General features: G+C 31.2%; 3 protein-coding genes across 3 annotated transcripts; 1 reads left to right on the top strand and 2 right to left on the bottom strand.

The window, feature by feature from the left end:
* The first annotated feature begins 7795 nt into the window (after positions 1–7795).
* On the top strand, positions 7796–11841 carry LOC133034577 (uncharacterized). Its single transcript, XM_061109685.1, has 11 exons — positions 7796–8707; positions 8795–9013; positions 9092–9184; positions 9268–9378; positions 9483–9595; positions 9788–10205; positions 10468–10775; positions 10857–11045; positions 11147–11248; positions 11328–11501; positions 11601–11841. Exons 1-10 carry the CDS (start codon positions 8426–8428, stop codon positions 11437–11439), a joined length of 1947 nt encoding a protein of 648 aa, XP_060965668.1. The 5' UTR covers positions 7796–8425; the 3' UTR covers positions 11440–11501; positions 11601–11841.
* Positions 11842–14666: 2825 nt separating this feature from the next.
* LOC115718650 (exocyst complex component EXO70H1) lies at positions 14667–16759 on the bottom strand. Its single transcript, XM_030647472.2, has one exon. It carries the CDS (start codon positions 16569–16571, stop codon positions 14844–14846), a length of 1728 nt encoding a protein of 575 aa, XP_030503332.2. The 5' UTR covers positions 16572–16759; the 3' UTR covers positions 14667–14843.
* A 6716-nt stretch (positions 16760–23475) lies between these two features.
* LOC115718881 (exocyst complex component EXO70H1) lies at positions 23476–25878 on the bottom strand. The gene has a single exon (XM_030647687.2). It carries the CDS (start codon positions 25625–25627, stop codon positions 23762–23764), a length of 1866 nt encoding a protein of 621 aa, XP_030503547.2. The 5' UTR covers positions 25628–25878; the 3' UTR covers positions 23476–23761.
* Positions 25879–27104: the final 1226 nt, after the last annotated feature.

The following is a 27104-nucleotide window of genomic DNA, read 5'->3' as shown; positions in this document are numbered from 1 at the left end:
AAGTTACATCTCATTTTCATAGCCCCTACACTATACGTAATGTCATAATAATTAATAAAAGCTATTTGTCAAACTATATTCTAGATTGGTTGGGACAAATATATATATAATTCACCACCCCCACTTCAAATATATATGTTGGCAAATTTAATAATTTATATATACAATATGTATATATTGTAAGAATATTATCATTAATTTATATATGATAATTAAGAAATGAAGTAGTAAAGGTCTAGAATCACTGTAAATTAATCACTAATCAATTTTCTCACTTTTTTTTGCTCTTTTTTATTTACTACTTATTTACTTAAAATTAATTTTATATTACATTCTAAGATATATAAAACTTAATTGAATGGTGACATGGTGACTTAGAATCGCTGCATGGCACTACTATTTTCTTTACTCTTTTTTTTTTTTTTAAATCTTTTTAAATTATTGCATTCTTAAATTTACTTAAAAATAATTTTTTATGCATAATATTTTCTAAGAAATTAGTTAAAAAAAAGTGTTAAAAGTGATAGTTTCATAAACGAAATTAATAAATATATATAGTTTTAAAAATAAACAAGATCATTTCTCCTTAATTATGACATTTATAGAGTTTTTTATCTAAATTTTTATTTGTTGCAAATTTTTCTCTAAAACTATAAAGATGCACATTTCTGAGTTAATTTTTTGTCAAAATATATGAGTATCGCACATTATTAATGTGTGGAAATAAATTGTGATATATAAGATGAATAGGCTACTCCTCCCATTGCCAATTGGTTTTGAGATGGATCCTCATTCATCTTATTCTCAACTTCTAACATGGTATCAAAACCACCAAAGTGTTGCCGGTCCAAACAGATACTTCCGCTGTCTCCCCGTTAACCTCCATTTGGGACATTTCGGCCAATGTGCCAGTTTTCAGTGTTCACTACAAGAAATATCACTTTTACCAGCACAGTTCGCTACTGATCTGGTAAAAGTAACTTTTACCAGCGCATTTCGCAAACTGAGCTGGCAAAGAGGTCAAAGTTTTACCAGCATACATTTGCAGTGGCTAAAATCTAACTTTTACCAACGCATTTACGTGCTGGGAAAAGTCATCTTTGCCAGTGCTTTTCATTTTATGCTGGCAAAAGTTCTAATACCAACACTGATTTGCCAACCCCTTTTTGCCAACGCAGGACAAGTAAATTCTATTTTACCAGCGTAATTCTAACTTTTGCCAGCACAAAAATGTGCTGGTAAAAGTGACATTTCTTATAGTGGTTGGGTCTTTGACTTATTTCAAAATCCACTAATTTCCAGACGTGTACACACCTTCAAATTTCTTAATATTTGGCCTTGTGGAATTATTTCAAATATCACGTTCAGTCCTGTGGTCTCTTAAAGGTCGTTCGTTATACCAACACTTTTTCAGGCACAAACGTGAGGAGGGTGTATTAAGAGTTAGTCCCACATTGCTAATATGTGGAAATAAATTGTGTGAGATATAAGATGAATGGGCTACTCTTCCCATTGCCAATTGGTTTTGAGATGGAACCCCATTCATCTTATTCCAAACTTTAACAAATTTTTTATCAAAATAAAACTTAATAATAATTCGATAAGAAAATATTAGGACTAGACTAGTTATATTTCCTTTTTACATATGTTCATACTAAAAATTTTCTTTAAGTTTGTTATTATATTAAAAAAATTGATGAAAATTAAGGTAGTACTATTTTTTTTTTTTGGTAAATGAGAAAATTTATTGCCCAAAAAACCTTTACAATTACAATTTAGCTGAGATCACAAATATCTTCTCTTTATAAGTTTTCTCTATAAAATGAGAAAACTTTTCACAAATATCTTTTTTAATTCTATTTATAATTATATGAACACTATACAATTTTTGCATCTAAAAAAAGTATTCCTTACATCCCATACATTGTATATTATTTTATATATGTCATTCTATAATTAATATTCAAGGTCTAAGTTATTATTTAATAAATAAATATTCTACTAAGTAACTATTACAAAATATAAGGTTCAAAATAGTTTAACCTAACTTAAAAAAATAACTTCTTAGCATTTTTTTTTGGAGAGAAAATCAAATTTTTTCATTAATTAAGAAAATCAGACAAAGTCCATTACATGAAGATATAGCTTATAAAGCAAAATCAACAATAATAATAAGCATAACAAGCCGTTTACAATAAAAATGAAGAAAACCCTAATATCAACATCCTCAACGATAGATCCGATGCAATAAGCCACCAATGATCAAGCATAAAAAAGTGTAAAGCAAACTAGGTTTTTAACCCAAATGAACATCTGACAAAGTTCACCTATCAATGGCTATCAGCCAATAATCATCCAATAAAAATTAGGACATATCAACCTCATTATTTACACACGAAATAAGGGAAATAATCAAATGACCAACTATGGCTCAAATCAATCAAGGGGGCTTCAACCCTTACTTTTTAGAAATAGATCTCCATAGGTACCTAGCTATGATAGATTATTACGATAGGGTAGACAAAATTGTAAGGAGTCTAGGACATTTTCTTCCACCACCTGAGTCCATTAGGGTAGATCCTTTTACTCTTATGCATATCTTGGCTTCAATCATTGCAATATGGTAGATTCTTAAGCCGAGAGAATGTAGCTTTATTTACTCAGAGAAAACCAAAGTATAGCAGAGTCAATAGTTGTTCCCAAATCAGTCTTCTTTGTATTTTTACTAACTTTGCGTCAACCACTTTGTGTATGTCCCTAACTTTATTTTGTTTTAATTTTGCAGAGAAGCCCCATTCGGTGGGATTTGGTGTTAAAGGCCGCCACATCATCCTAGACTAGGTTTGCGGGACACCTCTTGGAATGCCCTTCCGGATGTATATCCCAAATGCTTATTCGAAGGGTCTCGTAGCTACTCCTTCTTATTAAGGCGGGACACCCTTCTAAATCTGGAGAGATATGGTCTTGGATGTAAATATCTTGGGTCTCATATAGGTTTTAGGCCCATCCTTTCGTACAAATTGAGCCTGTTATCTTGTTAAAGCCTTCTGACCAGACTTTAGATGATTAATTTTGAATTGGGGAATGTCACGTATCCCCCTTAAAAAAATATGGATAACTCTCAGGACCCAATACTAGCCAAACCCCTACCGGAATCCAGAACCACCCTAGCCCACAACCACCGCGCCACCTCCACCACACCAAACTGGAGCGAAGCCACCTTCTGCCGAACGAATCCATACAGGATCAGAGATCATACCCAAACCACCAAGAAACCAGAGGAAGACTATGAGTGAAGGAAGATAGCAAGAGGAAAATCAATTCATGAAGGCTGCCCCAAGGTACCAATCGAAATGCCTGACCAAAGCTACACCTAAGCCTAGGAGGGGCTGGCGCGCGGGCCAGGCCGGACTGAGAGATCAAAGAAGAGATCCTTTACGACTAGGCTTCAACGAGAGAGAGAGAGAGAGAGAGAGAGAGAGAGAGAGAGAGAGAGAGAGAGAGAGAGAGAGAGAGAGAGAGAGAGGTGCTTGGACTGGACTGGTAATATAGTTACTTCTTAGCATATTAAGATATTGACAAACAAGTGTTAGAGGTAAGTACTAATAAATATGGTAAATACTATAATAAAAGCATGATTTTTTTTTTTGTTTTTAATGAAACATTAGTTAATTTGATATCTTATTGACATCGTAAGTAACATAAATAATAAAAATACTTTAAAAACCTACAAAAATTAATGAGAAAATAGAATTTCAAGATCATTTCCGTTAGACATAATAATTTAGAATTCATGTATTTATTGATCATGACATATAATATTATATACTATTGTAATTAAGATTGGTTAAGGTATTTGTTAAACTTTATATTTTAAATATATACTTATAAATAGCAAAAATTACATAACATTGCATTGTAAATTAAAAAAAAAAAATTGAAAAACATGGAATTTTATAAAAATTATAAAAATAATAACAATTTACAACAAATTTTATTTAGTTTCTAAATATTATTTACAAAATTGTAACATATGGTTACGAACTTAACAACTTTAGTTACAATTTCCTTTTATTAATTTGTAAATTTTATTTACATAAAATTAAATTTTATATTTATATATGATTATGCTCCTTTGCATTTATATTTATTTATATATGTTAATTCCATTTTTGGCATATTTAATTGACAAAAATATTTTATTATTTAATGTATATTTCGGCTGGCATTTATTGATATGGTTTCCATATTTGTGTAAATCTAAACTTGGAAGGAAAGTTGACTAGCTTTCCTATTTATGGAAATTGAGGTAAAAATGGTAAGTTTTGATTACACATTGATTCTTTGCTAACCAGCTGTTATTCTGATCTTGTGTTGAGTTTCCCATTTTCTAAGATCAGGTTTCTTGAAGAGAAAACCGGAGCTAAACTTTCCTTTTCTATAAAAAGAAAGTTGTTGTTACTGCCCACGATTCTGTAGGTACAGAAACGGAAATTCCTGGACTGATTGAAGAATTATTTTAGGGAAGTTTCTAGTGGGTTGAGGTCTTGTTCAGACCGAATGTAAGCTGTCTATGAGATGTATATTCATTATAAATACATCTTATAGCTGCTAGGTTTTGCATCTCTTTCATACACTTAGAATTGCTTTCATATCTTAAGGAAAGAGTGTCTTTGTTTAGTACCTCTCTTGGTACCTCTCTTGTATCTTTGAATTCCATTCATATCTTTAGAAAAGAGAGTCTTTGTTTTGTAGAGAAGAGTTGTTCTACTCTTACTCTGTTTATTTGTTGTTTGTATTGTCTTGAGTCTGTATTCAAGTCTACAACGAAGAAGAACATCAGTGCACCTTCGGGAGAAGGGTATTTACAAGCTTTCGGGAGATTGCTTTTGAAGTCTTGCATCGGGATGATACAAGCACACAACCTTCGGGAGATGGTTGTATAGGCTTTCGGGAGATAGCTTTTAAGCCTTGAATCGGGAGGATTCAAGCACTCTTCAAGGTGATCGAAGGGAGTTCGAGCTCTTGGAGTTTTATCAAGATTCGGTTGGTAGGTGGAATACATCAAGCTTGCGGCATACAATAAGAGGGAGTCTATTTATGCATAAGTCAATTACTTTGTATTTTTGATACCGATTTAATGAATCTTATCTCTGGGCGTGGCCCCGTGGACTAGTAACAATCTGAAAGGATTGTTGAAACCACGTACAAAAATCTTGTGTGTTTTTACTTTTATGCACTGTTTGTTTTTAAGGTTTCTGCAGGTTACGGAAGTTGCATTCTGTAACTACGTAAAACATTTTCGATACTCGGTTTTATTATTCCGCATTTAATTAATCATTTAATTAAATAATCAATCTGGGAATATTAAAATACGGAATTTCAATATATATATATTCATATTTTATAATTTTATTATCTTAAGTATTTTTCGAAAATTCTCCACAAAAATAACCAAACAACTAGTAAATATTGGAAATATAGCTGTAATTAGAGATGGACACACTTGTTGTGGTGTGGGGGCTGCTCCAATAAAAAACTACAATTAAAAAATTTATACTATCCTTTTGATTAAATAATTATATAATAAAATAATTAAAAAAAAACCCCAAGATTATAATTATTTATATATTTTTTTAATGTAAATATATTACAATTAAGAAATTTTGGGCTGGCTGTAATATATATATATATATAGATAGATATATATATATTCATTCAGGAGCTTATTATAAATATATATTATATATAATAGTTGAAAATTTAATATTTTTCAATTAACATGTACTGTTTAAGATAAAAAATCGTATTTATTAAATTTTTCAATAATAAAAAAAAAGTTTAAGATAATTCATTAATTAATATACCGAAAACAACATACGATCTTCATTTATTATGGGCATGCATGGCAGCTGGACAAGATTAATTTGCATATAAAGTGTTCCTAATTAATATTAATGTCTTTTACTTTTAAATATTATTCAAAAGAAGAAAAAATATCGTCTCTTACTTCCTCATGCATGACCAATATTTATATATATATAAAAATATTATAGTCAACTAATTAATTAATCAAAATCATGAACGTCTACGTCAAACTAACCCAGTTTCATTTCATGATATAATTAGTATATATCTATATATATATAGATGTATATATAAAATATATAATTAAGAATTAATGACACATGCATATAATAATATAATAATATGTATAGTTGTTTCATTAAAGCCGTCGTGGTGGTTCAATTCGATGGATTAATTAATATTAGAATTTGATTATATATATATATATAGTTTACTCCATAAAGAAAAAAAAAAAGTAGTTTTGTGTTACCAACATTATCACTTTACAACCATTTAAACCTCTCAAAATCAAGCCCTAAAATTAGGTTTACGACAAACATGTTCACAAGTATCACATGAAATGATCAAATTGACCACTACTACAATCTTGGCCTTTAGAGGCTGTTTTTTCACTCCCACTTATAAAAAGGGAAGCTAAAGGGTGTGAAAATACCCGTTTTTTTCGAAATTGACATTTAGAGGCGGTTTTTTGATAAAAACCGTAGGTATAAAATTGCATTATACCATTTAGAGGCGGTTGGGAAATAATTTTTTTTTTTTTTTTTATGTTAAGCCACATGCGTCGGTTCCTCTATAGGAGCCAGAACGGCATAGTACACGTGTTTGCTGACACGTGTACCCTATGCCGTCGGTTCCTATAAAGGAACCGACGGCATAGGGTTATAAAACAAACCCCTCCCTCAGCTTTCTTCCTCACTCGACCAAACCCAGCCAAAGCACCAAAGAACCAGCACCCAGCAGAGACGAAAAACTCTCGCCGACCACCGCCTCCACCACCCATTTCTCCCCCATTTCTCAACCATTTGAGCCCATTTTTGTTGCAAAATCTTCTATTTTCGATACTTAATCCTATACACCCAAAAAGTTTTAATTTTTTTCCCTATTTCTCTGTCATCCGAACCTATACAAAAATAGTGGGTATAACTCCGGCCACCATTTTTTGTTGAGAAAACATTGAATCTCAACCTCTTTTAAGGTATAAATATAGTTTCTATTCATTTTTATAATGTACATTGTTTTATTTTTAGTTTTTGTAAATTATTTTTTGGGTTTTTTAATTTTAATGGTAATATTGTTGTGTTGTATGTGTATAGTGCACGGATTTTTTACGGAATTGCTCGTCGGATTGCGGTTATTAGGTAAAAATTTAAAGCTCAACATATAGTATATATATGTAATTTTATATTTTATTGAATATGTGTGTATATAATGTGTGTATATTAGTGTGTGTATAGTTTAGAAATAAAAATTTTAAAATTAAATTAGTGTGGGAAATAATTTTTTTTTGAGATAATAGTGTGAGATATAATTGATTATATATATATGTATGTATAATTTAGTAACTAAGTAACTTGTTACTATTTTTAATAACTAGTTATAAGTAATGAAATAATTATTTTTGCAATTTCGTTATATTTGTTTATATTGTAGGTTCGGTATAATTTTGTGTGTAGTGTATTTGAGCTTGCATTGATAGGTATATACTTTAACTAACTTTTTCTTATTATATAATTAATTATCAATGCATGTTAGTTGAGTTTGAATATCTTAAATATTCATCCGTAGTGAAGTAGGTTCTGCGAATACATGTACTGCGGTCGGGTGGGTGGATAAATTTTGTATTGGTTATCTGTTTTGTTTGTTATTTTAGGCACTTTTAAAATTTTTGGGAACGTCCAATTACATAGTTGTCTTCTTAGAAATTTCGGTAGAATTAGGATAAATCTTACTAAAAAAATATTAATATTTACATCACCCAAAGAACTAATTAGCTATAACATAGTAATAAGATGTTAGGTCACTAAAAAATAATCTAACCATTTGTTATGTTAGCTTACTAATCTAGTGAAAATGGTGACCTTAATTTTAAAATTTCTTTCAAAATTGGAATCAAACATGCCCAAAAATTCATCTTTGCCATAACTAATAAAAAAAATAAAAATAAATCCCAATATCATTTCAATCATCTTCTTTTTGGGTATAATTGATGACCATTGTAATGATTAGCTACATGGTCCACAACATGTTTAACACTTTACTAAAATCACAATCCTTAAGCTAAAAGTCATTCATCATTACACATAATAATAGTAATAAAAAAAAAAGTTACTTAATTATGGAAGAAGAATACAAATGCAATAACAGATAAAAATAATAAAAGTAAATTAAAGCAAAAAACACATTTCTTATGCTTAAATCATTGACATATAGCTTACTTTATATTGTGGTTGTGAATGCTCCTAAATCATTAACATATTGTTTATGCTTTTAATATTTCATATACACTACTTGTTATATATATAGCTAACTTTGAAGTTTGTTTGTTAATGGTGTAGACATGGCGAACTCGGAATCAGGATCTGATTCGGGAGCAGAAAATGAGTGTCCAACCACAATACCTACACGAGGGCCGACGCAAATGAATGAAATATCCAAACTAATGGATCAGGGCAAAAGAGTGGCCCTCGAAGTTAATGATAAAGGTCAATACTGTGGAAAAAGCTACGCGAAGCTCGTATCCACTCTGGGAGTCAGATGTCGGCAGACAATAGGGTTGGCTTATAAAAATTGGAAAGAAGTCAACCAGACTCTGAAAAATCAAGTTTGGAAAGACATTCAGGTAAGCTATTATTTGTTAGAATTTTGATTTGTTTTTCTATTACTCCAAATGTTGACTCTAGCAGGTGTTTGTTTTCCTTCAAAATAGACGGGGTTCATTGTGCCGGACACCTTCAAACATGATTGTCTCATCCTAGCTGGGAAGTTAATGAAAGACTTCAAGAATAGGATGACAAAAGACATCATAATGCCCGCGTTGAAAGAGAATGATCTGGGACGACTGGCACAAGTCCCTGAAAAGCACCCGGAGATCGACGCTGCTGATTGGTGCAAATTTGTTGAAAGTAGACTAACTCCTGAATTTCTGGTACGCTAATTATATTAACACTAAGATAAACTCTTAAATACAAGTACATGTATCTAATGTATTTTTTTGGCATTGTAGGAATTGAGTAAGGTGCAACGTGAACGTTCCTCAAAAATTCAATCCAGACATCGAAGTGGTCGGAGTGGGATGGTGAACGTACGGGAAGCTGTGGTAAGTAATACTAAAAATTTAATGTGCTATAATGTGCTATACAATTTAATTGGTACTCATTTCATTGTTATAACGTTATGTAGAAAAAGGACCTCGAAGTTGCAGATCCTCCCCGCCACCGTGTTTGGATTAAATCTCGCACCAAGAGTAGAAAACTTGTCACTGATTACGACAAGGAAATTGCCGAGAAGATAGTAAGTATATATTAATTCATATACTAATTGCTTGAATATATAATTCAATTAGAGTTAGTGTATATAATTCATATACTAATTGCTTGAATATATGCGTGCATTAGGCTCAATTAGAGGAGAAGCTTAGTCAGGGACAAATTCAGGTCCAGGGCCAAAACGATATCCTCACGCGGGCGCTCGGGACACCGCAGCATCCCGGACGTGTCGTGGCCGCCGGGTATGCTATTACTTCAAATGTTATTTATTTAGTTACACAAATGAAATCGTTGCTAATTTGCATTTTATGATTTGTAGGTTCCTGACCAGGGCATCTCAACTGTTCGGCAGGAAGAAAAGGGAAGTGTCTGATGTTGTGGCTCGGCAAGCGAAGGAGATTGAACAATTAAAAGCCGAAGTCCAATCCCTTAAGCGACGAGAGGAACGCTGCCGAACAAGAGGAAGAAGGAGAGGTGGCTGGTGAGGCGTATGTTCCACAACCATACGCTCCTCAGGATGAGGTACAACCACAAATTTATGCTGAGGAGTTCATTTCCCTCAACGACCAAGGTATCCTATACAATTTTGATGACCAAGCGGCCCTTACTCAGCAAGTACATCTCTGCTCTGACAACATCGACAATATTGTGGCCCGAGGGTATTTGTACGAGCATGTGGGTGTGATCAAAGTTCACTGCCAGGATTACGATGATTCACATGCTCGGATCATGGTTACGGAAATCCTGCAAGAGGACGCTGAAATCCCAGTCCCACTTGAAGAGTTCAGATATGTTAGGGACGTGTACCAGATGTTCCTTCCTTGGCCTAAACACTTAATTTTAACAACCGAGGTAACTTCTCAACTGAAATTAATTATTAATGATTAGTGGAGTTTGAATATCTTAAATATTCATCCGTAGTGAAGTAGGTTCTGCGAATATATGTGCTGCGGTGGGATGGATGAACAAACTACTGTTGTATATGTGTTATTTGTCGTTATACAGCCATGTTCTAAATTTTTGGGATCATTCAATTACAACCGTTATGCTGCCGAAATTTCGGTAGAAATTAGATAAAATTTGATATATATATATTATGTTCTGTTTTGTTTAGGGTCCACTCGCTCAACCGCCCTCAAGACGTGATGCGTCAAAGGGGAAAGCTCCGATGCTTTCTCCAGAAAGCCGTGGTGCACGGGAAGATGAGTTGTTCACGGAAGAGAAGATGGCGTTGATCCCTAATTCGCTGAAATGGATGATTCATGAATTCCTAAGGCTCAAAGATAAACGTGATATAATCACAATTTCTGTCCCCCGAGGATTCATTGCACCGCGTACCCAGATCATTTTATCTGGAGAGGATTTGCAGCAGGTTGCTACGTGTAACTACATCGGCAACCAGGGAATGCTGTTTGGAATGATGTATACTCTTCTTTAATCTAATTAACCTTATATCAAATTATAGTTAAATTATTATAAGGCACTAACACTTTTTTTTGGCAGGCACATATGGGAGAGCATCAACGGTCTGAGAAAAATTTTCAAGTTTTACGACCCAGAGCTTCTCACAGTGCATGGGATCAGCGATGAAGAACAGAGTCAGTCTTTTGACGATGCGGCAAGACGATTGGCTAATTGGTTATCATTAATGAACAGCAACCACCAAATGTTCTTTATTCCTTGGAATATCGGGTAAACTTTATTAAATTCTTTAGTGCTAATTGTTCATTTCTATATTATGTCTTCAAATTATTTTTATACTATCTTACTTATATTCCAATATAATTTTCTAGGATGCATTGGACGCTAGTGGTGGTTGCGCCAAAGAAAATTATCCATTTAAACCCTCTAAAAGGCCGCCCAATTCCCGAAGAAATAGAACAAATGATCGGAAGGTAATTATTTAATGACTTCTTATGTAACGAATTTAAATTAACTAACGAATTGAAATGCTAATATAATTTTTCCAAACAGGGCATTCATGTATATAGGGGACGCACATCAGTATCTTGGCCCGTGGCAAGGAATTGCACAAGCAACCGTCCAAGACAACCTAAAAGCCAAGAATGCGGTTTTTATGTTTTGAAATATATGACTGACATCGTCGCACGTGCCAACCCCAACCGTTACATAGAAGATCAAAAAGCTGTAAGTTTTAATTATTGATCATAGTATATAAATTTTATAATAACAAATATATAATATACATATACATAAACTAATATAAATTTTTAATTTTTTTAACAGTTTGGGGGTAAGAAGCAATACGATCCAAAAACAGAAATTTTACCACTACAGCGAAAGTGGATCGAACAATTGATGGCGGTGATTCACGGTGACGATTGAGGTTCAAAGGTCGAAGAATTTTTCTTCATTATGTAATTTTTATAGATTAACTTGTAATTAGATTTATTAACTTATTAATATTTTTAACTAATTTTACATGTTTGTGTAATATTTAATTATTTTTATGAAATCAAATTATGTTTTTACCCAAATTTAATTACTATTATAATTAAATTAAATAAATATGTAATTTAAAATTTAAATAAATATGTAATTTAAATTAAATAAATATGTATATAAATTAATAAATATAAAATTAAAATAATATAATTAAATTAAAAAAAAAATCGAAAAACTGAAATGCGCGAGAACCTTTACCGTCGGTTGCTACGCCCCCTATGGCGTCGGTTTTGATAGAACCGACGCCATAGGGACCCCTATGGCGTCGGTTCCTAGCTAAGAACCGACGCCATAGGGGTATATATGGCGTCGGTTCAAATAAACCCTTTAGCGTCGCCCTGATAGGCGTCGGTAGCGAATTTCGCGAAAACCGACGCCTAAAGGGCTTAAAAACCGCCTCTAAAGGGTGTTTTTGTAGTAGTGGACATATATATCATCATTATATATATATATATATATATATCTATATATATTAACTCAATAAATATTAGAGCTCGATCGATCTCTTTCCAAAAACCAAAAAAAATGGAAGAAAACTCCAAACACTCCAAGTTAATATAGAGAATGTGTACATTTATATATCATATAATATATATATATATTATATGGGATATATGTATAATATAATGTATATGTATTTATATTATTGATGTTAACCTATCGTGAGGTTTATATATAAGTCCCAAAACTACAAGAATTAATAGAAGTGAAACTTCATCAAAAGTGATTTTATCATATATACTGTGACTAAAATAGTTGTTAGAGTAGAACCTTTATCCAAGAAAGCCACCATAAAAATTGATAAGTTGCAAATAGATTTTCAGGCACAAAAAAGATTTATGAGGTGAACAAATCAGATACAAGGCAAGATCAGTTTTCAAGAGTTTGAACCAAAGAGAAGGTACAATTTTACAGGCATTTTCTCACCAGTTATGAAACAAACATCCATTCGAGTGATAATAGAAAATCTTGCATTGAAGGCTTAAGGAGAAAATCTTTATTATTGAACGATAGGGGTTCAAAAGCAGCAATCCCAATCAAGTATGCCTCCTACGGAAGTCTTTGTATATTGTCAAATCATTTTGTGAAAATATATATATTTTGCTAAATGATTTTATGAATGTGATTTAACTAATTAGTTGTTATTGTGTAATATTGGTTTGATTCTAATTATTTTTGTAGCTTAAATTTGAGTTTGAAAGTTTAAGTAATTTAATTTTGTAGATAGTTCAATTATGAATTGGCAGTATGAATAATTTTCTATAATATTTATTCTTGCAATCTAGTTTAGGGAAAAAAATGATTTCTTTTATAAGAAAACTTGAAAGGAAAAATAAATCATTCTTTGGTTTAATTTTGATTAAGTGTCTCAGTATAATTAAAAAACTAATTAAATATATTTTTCAGTTTTTTAATTTTAAAATATAATTTTTTAATAATTACTATTTATTTAAATACTAATTTAATTGTTTTTCAAAATTAATATAAAATGGATTAATGAAAATATGACATGTAACATTTTAATAAATACAATCAATATTTTAACAGAATAGTAGTTATGGGATTTGATAGAAATTAACATTTAGTATTTAATCTATCGGAAAAAAAAAAGATGTAATATTTAAGTGTATGAAATAAAAAACATAAGGTATATATATAGTAAATAACTCAAAAAAATTAGGGTTTTTTACACCATATACTGAAATTTTTAACTTTTTTCTTTATTATTGTGGGGCAGAATTTTTTTCAAAAATACTATTTACTGTGTTAAGTTTTCATTGTTGTTTCACGGTTGTTTTTTAGTTGTTCCACTTTTATTTTTAATTGTTCTGTTTTATTGTTTTGCGGTTGTTTTATAAAATACAGTATTTTTGTAAAAAAAAATGTCTGACAGTAAAATTATAAATTTTTGCCCAAAACCTAATATTTTTGTAAAACCCCCAAAAAAAAATTATAATAATGACTATAAACAAAGGACCAAAATAGAAAACGATGCCTGTATCTAATGGGCTGTAGCCCAGGGTTTGTTCATTAGTTGGCCTGTTATTTTGACCTTGACGGGCTAGAGAATAAAAGTTTTGTAATTGGGCTTGAGTTTGGGTCTAATCATTTTCGAAAAAAATTATTTTCTGCAGCAATTTTTTTAGTCTTTTTGAAAAAAAACAATTTACGGTATAACAAACAATTAAAAGCCACTAATAGCCTGCTGCATTGTTTATGATTGTCGCTTATAAGCTTATGTTTGAACTTTGTAAAATTTTATAAAAATAAGAAGTAAAGTGTGTAAGTGAATGGATTCTCATATGAAATAAAAATAGTTTATTGAAAGTGTAGATAATGCGTATGGGTGAGGACTCATACATTGGAACACCACACGCACACGCCGCCACCGCCTTCTATCCGACCGACCGTGTATTTGACTGTGTTGTTTTATCCTGAGATGACGAGACTAACAGTCTACTTGCACAATTATGAACAGTACCACAAATGTCTTAAAAGGAGTGATCTAGTCCGCGATTCAACCCAAGTTTTAATTCGATAAATTAGTTCATTTCTATTTTTTGCACCAACTATTTTCAACAGCTTACATAGAAAAAGAGGATAGTAAGAAGTTGAAGCAAAAGCAACGAGAACGTATGCAGCCAAAGATGGGCAAAATGGATATCGACTTTAGGTTTCTACTATTTGTATTTGTATATATATATTTCTTTTATGTGTATTATTGTCATTGAGATATATATATACTTTTCATGTTCAAAGGAATGAATGGTTAAAGCAACAACATGCTCACCCAATTCAAATTTTCTTCATGGCTTTCTGAAAATGGCTTAATGAAATCAAGTATAGTGAATAATATGTATATCTTTACACTATATGATCTAAGCTTTTAGCTTTACAATATTCCATTTCCTCACAAAAAGAAAATTAAAAAAACAAATACAAAGAGAGCTCTCAACAAACGAAAATTCTCCTCCCAAATAAAACATAAAACCAAACCTAATTAATTAGAGGAAGGAAAATTCTCTACATTTCCAGTCCCAAAGAAAAATGATCACACAAAAAACTATCTAAATTCTCGGGCGTATATCTCACCACAGAATCCGACCCGCAAGCTGTTACCAACCCGATTCGATTCCTCTCATAAAAAACCTTGTACGGACCCACAATTTTATCCGCAACAGAGGCTTTAATCAAGTATCGGAGTTTCGGGTCGGGTGCGACCCAACTAATCTGTTTACAATAAGCCTCTTCGAAACTCGATATGAATTTCTTGAATATCTTCTTAGCTTGTTCAGGAGTAATATCAGCCGTTGGATCATCTGGTATTGATGAGAACACCGTGCTCCATCCAACGGCCTCGAAACTCGACACGTATTGTTTCAACTTGGCTTCGTGCTTGGAAATCCAAACGTCACCAAGTATGAATTTTAGGTTTGAGTTTCGGACCTTTACGACGACGTATTGAAGATTGTTAGCTAAAAATATATAAGGGAGAGAAACGTCTTTGAACAATGTTGCTTTACCGTCTAATTTGCAGAGAAGAACTAAAATAAGCCAAGCGATCCGTACGGACAATCCCGGCGACGATGACGACGAGGTTTCGTGATCGTTCTTGTTGTTGTTCGAGCTTCCGAAGTAAGATTCCGGCAACGGCGCGTGGACTGGTAACGGCCAATCGGCGACGATGATTGAAAGAACCTCGCTGTAATCGGCTAAGAATGAGATGTAGTTCATTACGTAACGAGTCAAAGGATGGATTCCGCCGCCGGGAACGGGTTTCTTCTTCGATGAGTCTTTAAGTATTGCCGATTCGAAATCTGTCATCATTGTTCGTACGGATTCGTTTAATTTGATGAGTGAGTTAGAAGCTTGAGATCTAACGGCGGAGGTTGATTTATAGGAGAAGATTGAGTTGATCTCTGGCCATAAATCTGTAATCGCTTCGTACAAATCGAGTGTTCGAAACATTTTCTCTGGAGATTTCTTCGATTTCGCTACTAATTCAGGGAAACTGAAGAGCAACGTGGCACCTTCACCGCAGATCTCGTTGAACCACAATTCTCTGATCGATTCAGAAGAAGCAAAAACTTGATCGCAGAGAATTCTCTCACCGTAAAACAATGTTTTCACGGCGACTTTTACAGCTTTAAGCCAGCTCTTGATTTTAATCTCCATAATATTCCATTCAAGTTTCTGGATCTGAGAGAAACTCATCTTCTCCACTCCCAAACGGTACAAACCCTGATCGATAATATATTTCCGTACATTCGTATAAATCTTCACACACTCTTTGGCGTAACCAGCCGAAATCATACAATCCGCAATCGACTTCAAATCCGCCATGGCCGCAATCGATACCCGCTCAACTTCCGAAATCGATTCGGTTGTGACTCTCAACTCGTCTTCCAACTCATCTTCGAAATCAGAGAAACTCGAAATCGTGGAAGTTCTTGACGAAGAGTGACTCGAAACCGATTCAGGATCCAAACACTCTCGATTAGAGGACAAGATATGGTAAAACTCTCTCTGAAGTCTTCTCATGGCGGTTTCCATAAGAAATTGTGCTCTGATTAGTTTCTCCGTTGCAGATTTCTGAGAAATGAAATTCTGCATGGCTGACTGTAACCCCTTAACGGCGTTAAGGTACTGTTTTGCATTTTCACGGTCGCCGTTAAATATTGAAACGGTGTCGTTTGCTTCCCATTTGTTGATTTGTGACTGAGCCAATTCTACGCTCTTGTTGTCGTCCATTAATAATTAATTAAAAAAAATAGATATTCAGAAACTCAATAAAGTAAAAAATTAATTTATGAAAAAATAGAAGAAAAGCTAAAATCAAAATTCAGATTTAAAAAGGCTGAGGGAGAAAGTTTTATTCCCTCAGCCAAGATTGTAATGAAAAAACAAAATCAAAATAAGCTTAAGCTTAACGTAGTTTCATGCAGAGGAATTCATATGAATAAATATTTATATACGTAAAAAGAGTAGAGCGAATTATGCGCTAAACCTCTTGTAAAAAGTGGTCAACGTAGTATGAGATGGCCTTTGACCATAGTGTTAATCTCATCTGAATTTTACTATTCCATTATTTTATTTTATTTTTCATTATTTATTTTTGATATACAGATCATAATTAATTGTTTAATTTCTTTGACAACGAAGATATTAATTTTTATTATTTCATGATTGTTGAATAAAGTTAAGAAAAGGAATAAAAACATGTCTTTACTAGAAATAAATATTTGTACTTACTAAAAACAAAGTGAGAATATGGTTATTATTACTTTGATTTCATAATTAACACTATTCAATTATTTTATATATATAGAAAATTAACAACTCTACAAGTCTTTTTATACTGTTGTTCCTGTCAAAATTTCCATATTTTTCCAAATTAAGAAGATATATTGTTGAATAATTGATTGTTTTTTATGCCAAATATGTACGTGAATTCAGATAATAAACATACTAGAAGTACTACCTGGAAAAGTAGAAATATATAATAGGAAATTATTATATATAGAAATCTTTATATATATAGTTTCATGGTGATCACTTAATAAGATTTATGTCTGAGTAAAACAATGGCTTGCTATTAGTTTGGCGTGTTTGAGGATTAATATGCTTATATAAAGCAGTACTTAATAATATATTATGATAGAGAAATGCTGAAAGCTATTATTGCTACTATTAATATATTTTTTTTTTGTTGTTATATTATTATTAATTGTATAAAAACGAATTTATGTGGAGTCATTATTTTATTTTATTTTTATTAAATATTATTTCTTTATTTAATTTTTTTACATATATAATTATTTGTTAAAATACTATTATTTTCTTAAAAAAAAAAAAAAAACTATAAAAAAAATGACTCTACCATAAAGTCTTTTTTAATACCTCAAGCATTATCCAATTAAATATTAGATATCATATAATTTAATATAATTATATTTAGGGATATCATTGTAAATTATAAAATTATTTTTCTTCGTATATTTTACATATATTATGATAGAGCTTTCCATGAATGAAATGACTCCTATTTCATTTTATTTTACTTCAGAAATGGTCATCGTAATATGAAGATCCTCAAATTCAAAGATTGACCGAAATTATGCTAAATGGTTTGGCAGTATTTGTTAAAGAATGATTGAAAGATTGACCACGGTTAGGTTTTGCCGTTCACACTTTCATCCAAAAAATTTAATTTAGTGCTGCCCTATGTATAAAAACGTACACGTATCACATTTTTAATGGTCTATATAATAAACCGCTCTTTGATTCCAAAAATCCAAGAACTTGACCCCTCTTTCCTCCTCAGAATCTTTCCCTCTCTCCCTCTCTTCCATTTCCCCGCTACAATGACAACCCTACAGCCGTCCACGGTCACACTACAAGAATTATGGTCAATACCAACGCCACTATTACCAACGCCTAAAAGTCCTCATTAAAAATGAAGGTATCAATAACGACATTTGAATGTCGTTGGGAAAGCTTTTCAATTTTTTTTTTCAAAAAAAAAAATAATTAAAATATTTTCCTCAAATGATGCCGACACTACATGGGCAGCAGACATCTCACATGATGACCAGCTCGCAAATGCCGCCATACTACCCACAGATGCCGGATGTTCCTGGGTCGGATGTTCCTCGAGATGCTAGTGATGAGGACGATGCTACTACAAACTTCTTTTAGAATATCTATTTTAATTTTACGAACTATCGGTCTAATATGTTTGTTAATATTTTATGAACACTAATTTATATTTAGGTCGGCAGTACTATAATGTTTATGACTTACTCTTATTGTAATATTAGTGACTTTAAATATTTTCTTTTTGTTAAATGATTTTATATCTTAATTAATTCAATAATTTTATATATTAATTAATTAAATAATTAAAAAATAATTAAAATTAAAATTAATAATTTTAATATAATAATATATAAAAATAATTAATTACAAATAATTTAATATAAATTTTTATTTTTTTTCGTAGAAGATCTTCAATAACGACATTGTCGTTATTGATATTATTATCAATAACGACAATGTCGTTGTTGATGCACTCAGAATTAAAAAAAAAAAAAAACAAATATTATTCCCAAGGACATTGTCGTTGGGATTAATTTTTATTCCCAACGACTTAAAAAGTCGTTGTTAATAATCGTTTTTCCCAACGAAGTATTCCAACGACTTTTTACCAACGAAATGTCCTCATTAATGCGCAATACTGACGAAAACATGGGTTTTTACCAACGAAATTTGTCCTCAGTAATGCTCATTTTTCTTGTAGTGTCATGGGTGGTCTAACAGGACCATGGGATCGTGTTCCTTAGGTCTCGAAACTAAAAATCCTACTTTTTTTTGTTTTGCTTTGGCTAGTCATGAATCGAAGATGTGCGATTAGGTCACTGATGGATCTACAATTAGTTTTAGAAGATACGCGACATTGTGTTCATCATCAGCCAATGCGATTAGGTCACCAACGACTATCTTTTGATTGGGTATTTGATTTTATAAGATTTGGGTTTTCATAGCATGTGGTATTTGAATTAAGAAGAAGAAGAAGGATAAATTAAGAAGATATGTTAGGGTGTTAGGGTTTCAAAGAAAAGAAGAAAAAAAAAAACAAAAAGGAAAAAGAAAATAAAAAGAAAGAGTAAAATAAATTTAAAAATATTTTTTTCATTGTTTAATTTTTTATAATTTATAATTTATTTTTTATAATATTTAAGTAATTAATGTTATATGGATCACTAAGTAAAAATATGTCATGTGTACACTTGTTTATACGTAGACAATCTAATGTAGTACTTAACTGAGATTTTTAGATGAAAGTATGAAAAGCAAAACGAAACCTGGGTTCAGTAGGTTTTTACCGTCAAAATTTTAATTTTTATGGTTAAGTGTTAAAAAATTTAAAATTTATGTGGTTTAACTGCCAATATTACTTCCGGTTGTTGAAGCCGTGGACAAATACTATCGTGGGACCACAACTAAACTTAATTATTCTTGATGATGGAAAATAACGGCTAAACTCTCTCAACTATTACTCAACTTGCACGTAACCCTCTATGCTCAAATTTTGAAGGTAAAACCCTCCAAACTATTGAATTGCAGTGCTAAGCAAACTCTCTTTTACACTCTCTTCCTAATTGAGTGACATGTGTAACAATCTAAATTATGTTTAAAAATAGTTACAATTATGTCCTTATTTAGTTTTTATTAATGATAATTAAAATGAGTCATCTCATTTATTTATTTTTTATTTTTTTTAAAATTAATAATTAATCTATTTATTTTTGGGTAAATACTATTTTGGACCCCGTGTTTTGCAAAAGTTACAGATTGGACCCCGTGTTTTGTTAAATGACAAAACGGACCCTATATTTTCTAAAATGGTAAAAATAGGACCCTGAGCTTAATTTTAGACAACTTTTTTTTTTAATACAACCAACTTGAAGATAATTCCTAATACGAACAGATACAAAAAATGTAAACAGTTTTGTCGTAGCACTTTTAGATTGAATTATAATTAAACTTAAAAAATCAATTCAGGGTCCTATTTGTACTATTTTAGAAAATACAGGGTCCATTTTATCATTTAACAAAATATAGGGTCCAATTGGTAACTTTTGCAAAACACAGGGTCCAAAATGGTATTTACCCTTTATTTTTACTGATAATTAAAATGTGTGATTCTATTTACTTGTTTGTTTGTTTTTTAGACAATAAAAAAACTTAATTAAATTATACAATTTTTTTTATTAAAATTTCATTTTTTTAATAGATAATATGTACCACAATAAATTATTCTTTTAATTTCTTTTATAATAAATATTGGATATTTACTTCATAAGAAATGGAAAAATATTTCTTTTCATAAATTTTACACCAATTTTTTTTTGCTTCGTATCATTCTTTTACACAAAAAAATTCTTGTTTTTTGTTTTTTTTACATTTCCTTAAATAGTTATCAAATTTCTCTCTAATCAAATATGTATATATATGTTAAATCAATTAGTTTTTTTTTTTGCCTATTCATGAAAATAATTTTTTATACTTAAAAAAATAAAACAAAAGTAAATTGATCTAACATATACTATTGACTAGGCATAATTATATTAGTTTATTTTTTTTCTTTTATTATTTTGTTTTTTTTTGAAATCTTTTCTTTTATTATTTCTTTATATATATATATATAACAAATATGAAATAAAATAATTTAAAGAATGATACAATATGAAAAAAAAAAAAAACTGATGTAAAATTTATTGAAAAAAAAAGAGTTAGTGTTTTTTATTTTTAATAAAATAAAATATTACATATTTATTATAAAAAAAAGATGCATAGTAGTATATATTATTTAGTAAAAAAAATATGAGAAATTAATAAAATAGTCCAAAAAATAAACAAGTAAATGAGATAACACATTTTAATTATTAATGAAAGTAAAAAGGGTATAATTGTAACTATACTTAAACATATTTTAGAAAGTTACACATGTCACTCAAATAGGAAGAGAGTGTAAAAGAGAGTGCAAAAGAGAGTTTCCCTAGCACTCCTCTTGCTTGCAAATTATGGTGTCATCCAATTTTTACAGTTAATTTCCAATATAAACTGTTTATGTGTACACTTTTATGCATGTGTCAAATTTATATTGGTACACTTAATATTATTATTTTAAAAATATAAAAATTATTTCAAATTTTATAATATTTTTTATTTTTTTAAATATGTTATTTTATTTTTATCATTTTATATAATTTTAAAAATAATTTTTAAATAATAATATTAAGTATACTAATATAAATAAATCATGCGTACAAGAGTGTACATATAAGCAACCCACAATGACAGTTAACTGAATGTCATTTTAAATTTGCTATTAGTTCATTCGTTTGGAGAGTTTTAATACCAAAATTTAAACTTAGAAAGATTAAATACAAATAAAACAATATTTGAGTGGGTTTATCAGTAAAAAAAAAAACTCATTTGATGAAGACATTCATAAGTTCATAGTTTGTGACATTTGAGTCCAATTACTTAGACAAATGTGTTGGGCTATGAAAAGAGTCTTGACTTGGCCCATTGAAGAGTAAAGTTTCGAAAGGGCCCTTGATAGCTTTGGACGTGATTCACCAACTTCCCATTATGATTCATTTTAGAAAGAAGAAATTACACTTTATACCTTTTTTATATTGTCCTCTTTTATTTTTACCTTCTTTTTTAAAGTCTATCATTTTTACTTCTTTTTTTAAACATTGTACCAATTTTACCCCTGTTACTTCAAGATACTCTCCATGTGACTCTCTTATGTTAGGGTATTTTGGGTACAATACATATAAAAAGAGGTATGTTTCAAATAAATATAAAATTAGAGGTAAATTTGATTAATTGATTAATAAAAGGGGTATTTTTCAACTTACTCTTGTAGAAAATGGCATGGAACGAAGTAGATAAACTTGGGCCAATAAAATGCCATTAGTTTACCAACTCAAATCTGAAAATAACATAAATTAAAATAAATAAATATTTTCAATTGAAATTTTCCAAACAAAACTATAAAAGTATTTAATTAAATTAATTTTATATACACAATTAGTTCTAATATCTCCAAACTAGTATGCATATATTAAAAAAATAATGTCATTAGTTTTACAAACATAGTGGTATATGCTGATTTTACTTCATTAGGCAATTTCTATACTTTACACTACGTAAAATCCAAAATCCAGTTCATGATGAAAATGACATATTATTAGCTTTGTTAATAATGATTTTCCAACTATGATATACTACCTACACACCCAAATCCAGCTCACGAAAAAGACATGTTAATTATTTAGCCTTAATATAATTTATGATACGACTACATAGTAACATCCAAAGAATAGCATCCCCACAATTAAGTGCTAAAAAAATGTTGTATTGTAATATTTTAGCACGTTTAAAGGAAAAAATACACTCTAACTAATAGTATTTATAAAAGTGTGTCAAATTTGACATAAATTAAAAATTGTACTAAATATATTATTGTGTTAAATTTTACTCATAATAAATATTACTTTTATTTATTATAATACCACTAATTATTATAATTAATTCAATTTTACAAAACTTTACATTCTTTATTTATTATATTATCATTACTTAAAATATAAAAATAATGAACTATAATTTTTTTTTTGTATATTCTCAACAAAGCTGGCTTACATATACCTTCAGAAAATAAAAATTATTGGCTTTAGGCATAAGTCTAATTCGCCTTAATCTAAGCTCGCTCTTAATATGACCATCATTAATTTTAAAATTTATTTACTTTATTGAAGCACAATTATAACTTATTTTTACATTTGAGATAGTCTTATACTATATGATTGATATTTCCAAGAGAATTATTAAGGGCCTGGTTGCTACTCTCAACAGTATATAGCTACTCCAGCCATATTTTTTCATTGTTCGTTATCGAAAACAAAGTATCAGCTAAACTTTTGTTGTTTTCTTCTTTAAATATTATCTTCTTATGTGGTTGTTAATTATTCTTCTCACCAGAATATATATAATATAGTTGTTATAAATTATTCCTCTTATCTTATTCGTAAATTTTCAACCACATATAGAAAGTGCTCAACAGCTTCACCAATTATTGAGATAATAAAGTACCATTCAAATATTATTTAAAAAAAATCTTATATATAAACAAATCAAAGAATTTTTCTCTTTCTTCATTTTTTTTTCTTTCAACTAATATTCTTCTTATCCTCTCTAATCACTTTACACGTATGAAATTTCAATCCACACGTGTGATAATATATATTCTATACAACAGGCGCAGGCGTGCTCTTATATACGATATTTTTCACAAACGACAAAAAAAAAATCACAATCCCCAAAAACGACTCATCTTCTTCATCTCAATTCTCACACGTGCTCTATCGCCTAACACGTGAGTGGGTCGAAGAAGCCGGCGATGAAGTAGTGGAAGATGACGGTAAACTCCCTACATTTCCAACTCCAAAAAACAAATCAGACAAGAAATTATCAATATTCTCAGGGGCATATCTGACCAAAGAATCCGACCCGCAAAGACTCATTAACCCGCCCCGATGTTTCTCGTAATACTTCCGGTAAGGCGTAACTAACTTCTTAGCCAACGCAACTTTGATTTCGTCTCTGAGTTTCGGGTCGGGTACGACCCACGATGTTTGTTTACGGTAAGCTTCTTCGAAACTGAAGATTAATTTGTGGAAGATTACATTAGCTTGTTCTGGCGTAAGATCAGCCGTTGGATCTTCGGGTAAAGCGGTGAAAACCTTGCTCCAACCCACGCGCTCGTAATTCGACACGTATTGTTTCACCTTTGCTTCGTGATTGGCTACCCAATCTTCGCCGAGTAGAAACTTTAGGTTTGAGCTTCGGACCTTTACGACGACGTATTGGAGATTGTTCGCTAGAAAAATGTAGGAGAGAGAAACGTCTTTGTAGAGCTCGGCTTTACCGTCGAGTTTGCAGAGAAGGACTAGAATGAGCCAAGCGAATCTCACGGAGATTGATGATGTTCCTTCTGGATCGGTATCTAAGCTTCCGAAGTAAGATTCAGGTAATGGTGTGTGTACTGATAAGGGCCAATCGGCGACGATGTCTGATAAGATCTCGCTGTAATCGCCGAGGAATGAGATGTAGTTCATGACGTAACGAGTTAGAGGATGGATTCCGCCTGAGGGGACTGGAGTCTTTGATGAGTCTTTTTGTATTGCTGATTCGAAATCTGTAAGCATCGTTCGTACGGCTTCGCCTAATCTGAGGAGTGAGTTCATCGCGAGAGATCGGACGGTTGAGGTTGAATGGTAGGAGAAGATTGAATCGATTTCTGGCCATAAATCGGAGATGGATTGGTACATATCGAGAGTTCGAAACATTTTTTCCAATGATTTTTTGCATTTGGCTACCATTTCTGGGAAGCCGAAAAGCATTGTGGCTCCTTCTCCGCAAATTTCGGAAAAGCAGGATTCTCTGATTGTTTCGGAAGGGGAGAAGACGTGGTCGGAGAGTATTCTCTCGCCGTAGAATAATGTCTTAACGGCGACTTTCACGGCGTTAAGCCAGCTTTTGATTTTGATCTCCATAACATCCCAATCCATTTTCTGGATCTGAGAAAATGTCATCCTCTCAACTCCGAGATGGTACAATCCCTCATCCACAATAGATTTCCGTACCGTAATGTAAACCTTCACACACTCCTTCGCGTAGCCAGCGGAGATCATACAATCCGCAATAGATTTCAAATCCGTCATAGCCGCCATGGAAACTCGCTCAACTTCAGAAATCGACTCAGTCGTGGCTCTCAACTCGTCTTCCAACTCATCCTCGAAATCCGAGTAGCTCGAAATTGTAGAAGCCCGAGACGAGTGGCTCGAAACCGATTCCGGATCCAAGTACTGTCGATTCGAAGAAAGAATCTGATAAAACTCTTTCTGCAATCTCTTCATAGCAGTTTCCATCAGATTCTGAGCCTTGATGAGCTTATCAGAAGCAGAACTCTGAGAGATAAAATGGTGCATGGCCGACTGTAAATCCTTAACGGCGTGAAGGTACTGCCTGGCTTCTTGACGGTCGCCGTTAAAAAGAGAAACGGTCTCGTTTGATTCCCAACTGTCGATTAGGGACTGAGCTATCTCAATGTTCTCGTCCATCAACGAGTCGTTAAAAGTCCGGTGAGGAGAAGAAGTTGGAGTAGTACCAGGCCTAGTCCTTAACGGAGAATTGGCCGGAGATGGTGATCTAGATCTGAAAAACATGTTAAACCCTAAGTTTGAGCTTTTGGTATGTAATAAAGAGATTTGTGTTTAGAGTGAGAGAGAAATGAGGTTATTTAGTTAAGTGAGGAGTTTGTTTTGAATTTGAGTTTTGAGTTATGAGAGGAGGAAAGGGGGTAAGGGGTATTTATAGAGTGAATAGGGCCGTGGCAGAAATTTGACCGGTAACTATTTGACCTCTGAAGATTTTTTTACGCGTTATTTTTTTTTAGAGACGGAGTTAACGTCCACGCTTAAATGGCCTGTCGTTTTATCCGAGTGAACAGTGACCACTCAATTAGAACACAGGAATTAATTCACATGCAAAATAAAAAAGATAAAATCCAAAAACATCAAAATAAAAATAAAAATAAAACGGCTACCTTTGTGAAATTTCATTGCTGATTCTATTAACAAAAATGGACAGAACATCTCGAATGGAGATATGAATAAATGATGAAAATTTAAAATAGGTTTAATGCCATTCAAAAAAAAAAAAAATAGGTTTAATTTAGATTTTTATTCCCTCAACTTTTTGATATATACAAAATTATACCTCTGAATTTTTTTAACCATTAAAAATTCTTTCTGAACTATTGAGATTCTTAGATTTAAGGATTTTTGTCCAATTTTATTCATAATTCGGTGATTGTCCATTTACTAAATAATATTCTCCAAACTTTAATATCTACCAAATTATGTTCTAGAACTTTGACATGTGTCAAATCATACATTTTCAACTTTCATTTATATAAAAGTTAAATACAATAATCTTAATAGTTCAAGGGAAATTTTTAACGATTTTTAAAGTTTAGGGGCATGATTTTGTATATGTCAAAGTTTACGGTTGTAAATAAATACTTAATTTAAATGTTAGTGGTAATAATACCCAAGTTATATTTCGAGAATTTTGTAAGTATCTGATCATTAAATGTTAAGTCATTATCTACATGTTATTTTCTTATTAGTATTTAAACTATTTTCTTAAAAAATATAAAAATTTAATAATTGAACTAATCAGGAATTACCACGTGACAATTTACTTAACACTTAATATCCAGATACTTATAGAAGCTTTAAATTATAACGTAAGTATTATTACTGCTAAAAATTAAATTTAAGTATTTATTTACAACTGAGAGTTAAACTCAGATACTGCTAAAAATTAAACTTAAGTATTTATTTACAACTAAAAGTTAAATTCAGATATTTATGCTGTAAATTACTTAAAGTTAGAATATGAAGCTATTTTTTATTGTTGTTGATCTAATCATACTTTCTACTATAGTTAATATTTGATTATTTTAATAATATTTTATAATTTATTTTTTTTTTATATAAATTAATTTTATAAAATAATGAAAAGTAATAGTGCTTTTAATTAATATACTATTTAAAAAAAAATAGCAAAAAAAGTAGGGAGCTTTTTACATTTAAAGAGCTACCTATCCATTCTATATTATAGAAAGACATTTTTTGT

This window comes from Cannabis sativa, chromosome 2, assembly GCF_029168945.1.
Source record: "Cannabis sativa cultivar Pink pepper isolate KNU-18-1 chromosome 2, ASM2916894v1, whole genome shotgun sequence".
Taxonomy (NCBI): Eukaryota; Viridiplantae; Streptophyta; class Magnoliopsida; order Rosales; family Cannabaceae; genus Cannabis; species Cannabis sativa.
This window is presented reverse-complemented; position numbering and strand designations above follow the sequence as displayed.

Bases quoted from the DNA above. Each gene is read 5' to 3' on its own strand.
- LOC133034577 (XM_061109685.1), top strand. From the start codon at position 8,426: ATGGCGAACTCGGAATCAGGATCTGATTCGGGAGCAGAAAATGAGTGT. The intron at 9,379-9,482 runs GTAAGTATATAT...TGCGTGCATTAG, and splicing joins AGGAAATTGCCGAGAAGATA to GCTCAATTAGAGGAGAAGCT. The intron at 10,776-10,856 runs GTATACTCTTCT...TTTTTTTGGCAG, and splicing joins GGAATGCTGTTTGGAATGAT to GCACATATGGGAGAGCATCA.
- LOC115718650 (XM_030647472.2), bottom strand. From the start codon at position 16,571: ATGGACGACAACAAGAGCGTAGAATTGGCTCAGTCACAAATCAACAAA.
- LOC115718881 (XM_030647687.2), bottom strand. From the start codon at position 25,627: ATGTTTTTCAGATCTAGATCACCATCTCCGGCCAATTCTCCGTTAAGG.